This window comes from Dama dama, chromosome 22, assembly GCF_033118175.1.
Source record: "Dama dama isolate Ldn47 chromosome 22, ASM3311817v1, whole genome shotgun sequence".
Taxonomy (NCBI): domain Eukaryota; kingdom Metazoa; phylum Chordata; class Mammalia; order Artiodactyla; family Cervidae; genus Dama; species Dama dama.
This window is the reverse complement of record NC_083702.1, coordinates 11,749,121-11,756,207: the sequence shown is the minus strand read 5'-3', so window position 1 is coordinate 11,756,207 and position 7,087 is coordinate 11,749,121. Positions and strand designations below refer to the sequence as shown.

Below are 7,087 nucleotides of genomic sequence, written 5' to 3'. Positions count from 1 at the left end.
ATGCCCAGGAGTCGGATTGCTGGATTATATGGTAACTCTGTTTTTAGTTTTTTGGGAACCTCCATACTGTTTTCCGGGCTTCCCGGGTGGCACAGTGGTAAAGAATCTGCTTGCCAATGCAGGAGATGCAAGATAGGCAGATTTGATCCCTAGGTTGGGAAGATTCCCCTGGAGTAGGAAATGGCAACCCACTCCCATATTCTTGCCTGGAAAATCCCATGGATGGAGGAGCCTGGTGGGCTACAGTCCATGGGGTTGCAAAGAGTTGGACACGACTGAGCACTCAGTATACTGTTTTCAATAGTGGCTGCTACAATAATGTCTTACTATTTTCATCTAACCAACCTTTTATGTTGGGTATTTAGATTTTTTTTTCCAAGTTTTTCACTCTTACAAATGTATTATAATTAACAAATTCAGTGCACTCTTAATTGCTTCCAAAAAAAATTTTGTGATCACTTTAAGGAATATTTTCCAGAATGAATCATGCACTCAACATACAGTGAGTGTCCCTGTATACCAAGCATTAGACTCACACAAAGAAAAATGAACACAGTTCTCTTTCTGAAGACATTTAAGATGTAGTGGGAAGAGGGCTGGAGAAAAGGCACCTTCGCATCCAGATATTACACCATACACAACACCGGAAGAGTGCTTGTCTGTAGCACCCCGCCCAGGAGAGCAGAGGCGAGAGCCTCACCGGAGGGTACAGTCAGGTCACGAAAGACAGAAAGATCCCTCCTTGGCTCCCACCACCTCCCAAACCCCAGTAGGAATTCGGGATGGCTTCTGTTTGACACATTGAGAATCTGTTCCTTGGAAAGGGAGCACCCAGGGATGTGTTCCAAAATGAGAAGCTGAGATATGGGTGCTCGTTGGAAGACCAAATATTTAGAAAGTACCTTTTTCTGGAAGGCAAAGAACACGTTTCACAGCTGAAAAGAGAAGTGAAAAACGAAACTGGAGAGGCATGAAGGTAATATTTACTTGCTAGATTTACATGGCGCCTACCTGGAGAAAAGCCTGGCTGTAAATCCTGCCGGTGCCCCTGACACGGGGCACCAGCTCTCCGTCACCCAGCTCCCCGTGAACCCCCTAAGGCATACTTTGCAATCATTTTGTTGTGGTTGTTCAGTCGCTAAGTCATGTCTGATTCTTTGTGACCCCACAGGCAACAATGAAGATAAATAAAAATAAATAAGAGACAAATAATAAGAAACAAAAGAGTTCACAGAGTGAGTGGGCTATCATTTATTCCAAAACCAAAGATAGGTTTTCATCTTTAATTCTCAACTTCTAGCTACTGTGTTGTTGTTTAGTCACTCAGTAGTATCTGACTCTTTGCGACCCCATGGACTGCAGCGCGCCAGGCTTCCCTGTCCTTCATTATCTCCCAAAGTTTGCTCAAACTCATGCCCACTCTGTTGATGATGCCATCCAACCATCTCATCCTCTGTCATCCCCTTCGCCTCCTGCCCTCAATCTTTCCCAGCATCAGGGTCTTTTGCAATGAGTCAGTTCTTCACATCAGGCAGCCAAAGTATTAGAGCTTCAGCTTCAGCATCAGTCCTTCCAATGAATATCAGGGTTGATTTCCTTTAGGGTTGACTGATTTGATCTCCTTGCTGTTCAAGAGACTCTCAAGAGTCTTCTCCAGTGCCACAATTTGAAAGCAACAATTCTTCTTTGTGTTCAGCCTTTTTTATGGTCCAACTCTCATATCCATACATGGCTACTGGAAAAACCATACCTTTGACTACATGGACCTTTGTAGGCAAAGTAATGTCTCTGCTTTTTAATGAGCTGTCTAGGTCTGTCATAGCTTTTCTCTCAAGAAGCAGGCTCCACAGCTTACCAACTGGATGATTCTGGACACACACAGTCTCTAAGTCTCAGTTTCTATATCTGTAAAATGGGGATGGCGATCACAACAGTAGTGCCAGCATTATCCTTGCACTGAGGATGAAAGGAAATAACGTGATGGAACACACCTGTCATAGCCCAGCCCACTGAGCACTGTCCGATATTGTCATTATTCCTTTATTGCAGTGTGTTCAGTTCAGTTCAGTTGCTCAGTTGTGTCCGACTCTTTGCGACCCCATGAATCGCAGCACGCCAGGCCTCCCTGTCCACCACAAACTCCCGGAGTTTACTCAAACTCATGCCCATCAAGTCGGTGACGCCATCCAGCCATCTCATCCTCTGTCGTCCCCTTCTCCTCCTGCCCCAAATCCCTCCCAGTATCAGGGTCTTTTCCAATGAGTCAACTCTTCACATCAGGTGGCCAAAGTACTGGAGTTTCAACTTCAGCATCAGTCCTTCCAATGAACACCCAGGACTGATCTCCTTCAAGATGGACTGGTTGTATCTCCTTGCAGTCCAAGGGACTCTCAAGAGTCTTCTCCAACACCACAGTTCAAAAGCATCGATTTTTCGGTGCTCTGCAGTGTGTAGAGGGGTGCAAAACAATTTTAGTATTAGTTTAAACAAATAAACAGGTGCACAGACCTCTGAAACACAGTCTATGATGGTGCACTCTAAAGCTAAATGGAAGGGATCTTCAGATTTGTGTCATTTCTGATTTTTCTCTCTTAGCTTGAAAATTGAGTGTGAACACACCAGAATGGTAAAGAAGCCAGATTTCTCTCCTAACCAACCAAATCTAGACCACTGTTCACGGTAGAATGAAGAAGATGGATAAAGCTTAATACCTCTCACAGGGGCCTTGGCATTGTAAGCTGGGGCCCAAACCCTTGGCCCAAGGAATGGGGCTGAACCGGTGAGGATTCAGACACGAATCCGGCTGCCTAGGGAGGCATTTTGATGCATACTGTGGTAGCATCTTAGGGACTCCTTCCACACTTTTATTAAGTTAACGACCCTCTGCCAGACATCAGTCTGCACACTTGAGATAAACTGGCATGCAAAAAGGACAGAGATCCCTGCCCTCACAGGGTTTACATTTTAGTGGGGAAAACAGTCAATAAACCATACAATAGATGAATAAGTAGACTATATGGTATGTTACACACGGATTAAACAAAAAAATTCAAAGTGGAGGAAGGGGAGACTGAGGGCCCTGGAGGGGCTGCTAGGTGCAGTGGGAGATTGACTCAGGACCTCTGCGTATGCTGAAATCCGCGGGTTTTCAAACTCCTTATATAAAAAGATGTTTGACTCTTCCCGGTATCTGCGATTGCATATTGGCGTTCCGTATTCGCGGTTCCACAGGCGCGGACTCAATGAACCATAGATCCATCCGCGGATCCACTATACTAAGTGGGGTGGTCAGGCTGAACCTCCCTGAGAAAGTGCGATTTGAGCAAAGTCTTGAAGAAGATGAGGGGGTTCATCAGGTAGATAGCTGAGGCGGGGATTGCAGGCAGGGCGGGCAGCTACAGCAAAGGGCTCCCGGGGTGTGTGAGTGAGGAGAAGGAGGGGTGTCCTGGAGAGCCTGGGGGCACAGAGCGGGGCGGGTGAGGCTGGATCAGGGACACCAGAGAAGAGGCCTGAGGGCACCTGGACTCACCGGCCGCGGGTCCCTGGAGGCTGCCCTGACGGCCTGGCTTTTACTAAGTGAACAGGGAGCCCTGCAAGGGGTGGGGGGTGGGTAGGCGCGGTTGCAGAGAGGTGCTGACATGTGACCCTTTAGGTGGTGTATTGAGAAGATACCCAAGGACAGGAGGGGTTCGAAAGGGGACAGACCCTCTGCAGGAGCTCGAGTGAGGGGCATGTGGGCTCGGGCTGGGGTTGCAGCGGGGGAACTGAGAAGTGGTCACATTCAAGAGTCTTCGGGATTTCCCGAAGGACCGGATCAGAGAAAGCAATCAAGAACCACTCCAGATCTTTGGTCCCATCAACAGAGAGACGGGGAGCCTGCTGAGGAGCAGGTTTTGCACCAAAAACAAGGAATTCCGCATTGGATCTGTTGGGTTTTGAGATGCCCGAGCGGAGACTGAGTTGGCCATGTAGCCTGGCATTCAGGAAGACGGGTCTGGGCCGGACACACAAATCTGGTCACACCACTGACACAGGAGATGGATGGGCTCCCCCCGCGGGGAGGAGGGCGGCTGGGGCGTGAGGGTCTGAAAGTAGGAAGCGGGGCGTTTTCCCAAGTGGGAGCTGTAGGCGCCCCTGCCAGGGCCCAGGCAGCCCAATGTCAGGAGCCCGGGCCTGCAGGGGGTGCCATGGACCTTCCGTGTCTGCCTGAGGACGGGGAGAAAGGTCCGCCGCTCCGGAAGGAAAGCGCTCTGTGGATTCCCGCCGGAGTGGCAGAAATAATTAAGAGGAGAAGGTAAGGATCTCGAGTAGCACACGTGCTCCGGTGCCTCGGAGGGATTAAGAAACCTGGGTCTATTAATCTGCTCAGACATCTGGGCACCGCTGCCTCGCCAGGAGGCTCCGCCCCTCGGGCCCTCTCTCCCTGCCCTGTCTCTCCCCATCCTCTCCTCTCCACGCCACTCGTGCAACCGCCCTGGTCCTAATGGATCAAACAGAGCCTTGGCATCGCGACTCCTTTTGCTCAGTGGCCCGACCCGCTGAGACTCTAGGAGGGCTGATGGCAGCCCCTCCTGGAATTGCGCGCCCGAGGCCTCGCCGCCTTGGCGCCCGCGCAGGACGTGGGGGCCGGGGCGGGGCGCGAGGGGTGTGTCTGGACGGCATGTGGGCCGAGGCGCGGGCGATCCGGCGAGCTGGGGCTCTAGCCGGACTCGAGTCGGCTCCGCGCGCCCCGCGCTGTGCGCCCCGCGCCGTGCGCCCAGCCCCGCGCGCCGCCGCCACATCTGGAAGCGTTCAGCGCGTCCGCCTGGGGCGCGCCGGGCGGGCGGGCGGGCGGGCGGGCGGGGCGGCGGGCCGCGGGGTGAGCGCCGCGCTCCGCGCTCCTGCCCGCGGCTCCCTCTCGCCGCCTCTGCAGAAACAGCTCCTGCCAGAGAGGCGCGCGGCGCGGCCCGGAGCGGCGGCGCCTTCCTGCCTCCTAGCCCTCGGGACTCGCCGGACCTTCGGGCAGAGAAAGCGGAGCCGGGCCGGGGAGGACGCGCCGAGAGCAGGCGGAGACGGTTCGGGCCAGCGGCCGGCGGGCCCTCCCCCCGTCCTGGGGTCCGCGCGCCCCTCTCCCCTTCCGCCTCCTCTAGCTCTGCCTCCCGATTTATTTTCTCAAATGCTGTGGCCGCCAGAGGTGCGGCGCTGAATTCTTGAAAGGGGCCCGGATGTGCTGAGGATGCGTTACAGCCCCGCTGAAGGAGGCAGGAGTGGAAAGGAACGGTTTCTGGTGTTTGATGCAATGATGGGGATCAGGTAATCGTCAGAGGGAAAGAAGAGCTGCTGCAGACCCACGGCTTCCTCGATTCTGCACGAGAACCGCCGGCCCGGAGCAGGGATCAGGGCAGACCCGCTCGGGGGTGTTTGACATTTCCTCCTCTTCGTGGCTTCTTCTCCTGCTCACACGATTCTTGGTCCATGGTCAATGAAAACACGAGGATGTACATTCCGGAGGAGAACCACCAAGGTAAGGCTGGATCCCGCCGCCGCGCCCGCCGGCCTCGCCCGCGCGTCCTTCTCCCAGAGCGGCCGGGGGCCCGCGGGACCCGGGCCGAACCGAGCGGAAAATCCCCGCCCCTCCCCCGCTTGCGCCCGCGGGCCCCCAGAGCCGCGCGTCCGGAGAAATTCCGGGCGAGGGGAAAAGTTCCCAAGTGTCTGCTCCGGCCTCGCTGGCTCGCGCTCGCCAGGGGAGCCCGACTGCCAGGCCGGCGACGCCCCCGGCCCCGCGGGCTGGGGTCCTCGCCTCGCCCGGGCGCGGCTGGGAGCGCGCGCGCGCGCGCCCCGCACCAGGCCGGCCGGCGCCCCCGCCCGCTGCCCGGCGCCCCGGCCCTGCGCCCCCGCCCGGGCAGCGCGCTCCAGGGGGCGGGTGGGGCCCGAGAGACGGCTGTGAGTCTCTCGGCGCCTCTCCCTTTCCTTCTCCCTCTCTTTCCCTCCCCCTGGGTCCCCCTCCATCTCTCCCTCTCCCTGTGTCCCTCTTCTCGGCTCACCTACACCCTCCCACCTCTCTGCAGCCACTGACCCCGCGCGCCCACGCCCCGGGTGTTCTTATTCGCACCCACATGCGGGCTAGCACCTGAGGATGTCAGCGGGGGTTAGAAATCGGGCGGTGTGTGGGCTCTGCTTTCTCATGTTTTAAGGCAATAATAAAGGGTGTGCCGAGCTCACGCGGCTGTACACTGTCGCCCAGTGTTTTCCAGCGTCTCCATCCTTGGCATCAAGTGTCAGCCGCTCCCCCTGCGAGGGGGGGAGGCTTTCAGGCAACTCCCCACTTCCTGGAAACTTTCTCCTTCACACCCCCCCACCCCCGCCCATATTAACAAGTTATTATTTTTTGGCACTGCTCAGCAATTAAGGTCAAGATGGAGCGGAGAGGGCCGGTCTTGCTGGAGTGTGGCCGCCTCCAGCTCCGGCTGGGCCTCCCCCGTGGCTTCCTCTGCCTCTGGGTACAGGCTCTGCCTCGCCTCTCCCAGTTTCCCAAGCCTCCCTGTTTACATGCTTCCTTCCAACCTCTTCCTTCTTAGTACCTGTCGCTGTTGGTCCTGCTACTTCCTGGGCACATCAGGTGCTCCTGTGAGGACAGCCTGGTGGAGGGATTGTCTCCGTGTCTCTCCTTTCCAGCCTCCTCTCTCCTTTGCCGCCAGCCTCACCCTTAGCAGGCAGAGTCCCTACCCTTTTGGAGCTGGAGGCCGCGGGGCAGCTTCCCTGGGCTCGGTCCAGCCTGAAACTGATCTCCAGCTTGGGTTGCCATGGGGAGACTGTGGCCTCTTTTGGTAGAAAGGATTGTGTCAAGGGCCATGGGTTCTAGGATGAGCCATGGCTTTCAGGTCAGGAGGGCAGCTCTGTCCCCATGTCCCACCCCTCACCTGTTTCCCTGCGCCCCTCCTGATGGAGTCCTGGACGGATTCAGAGGGAGGCGGGAGAGACACAGAAGAAAGGGTGATGTCTGTGAAGAGCGGAGGAGGGTAGGTTTCTGTCCTCGGGGATCCCGGCTCAGTCCAGGCAGCCTTGAAGCGGAGCGCCCAGTGGCCACGTCCTGGCTGTCACCCACAAT

The 7,087-nt window shown here is 56.0% G+C and overlaps 1 protein-coding gene and 1 long non-coding RNA gene across 7 annotated transcripts in view; one reads left to right on the top strand and one right to left on the bottom strand.

Annotated features, from left to right (window-relative positions):
• Positions 1-1,236: 1,236 nt before the first annotated feature.
• On the bottom strand, positions 1,237-6,890 carry LOC133043616 (uncharacterized). Its single transcript, XR_009689735.1, has 2 exons — positions 6,561-6,890; positions 1,237-2,441 (listed from the first exon to the last, which is right to left on the bottom strand). It is a non-coding gene; the product is annotated as an uncharacterized LOC133043616 (long non-coding RNA).
• Positions 4,993-7,087, top strand: part of CACNA1C (calcium voltage-gated channel subunit alpha1 C) — a 379,681-nt gene continuing 377,586 nt past the window's right edge. For 5 of the 6 annotated variants that reach the window (XM_061124633.1, XM_061124631.1, XM_061124634.1 and 2 more), the window contains exon 1: positions 4,993-5,503. In XM_061124633.1, coding sequence (XP_060980616.1) covers positions 5,455-5,503 — 49 coding nt within the window. In that variant the 5' untranslated portion in view covers positions 4,993-5,454. The remainder of the gene's footprint in view (positions 5,504-7,087) is intronic. The other variant, XM_061124635.1, reaches the window with a different exon arrangement.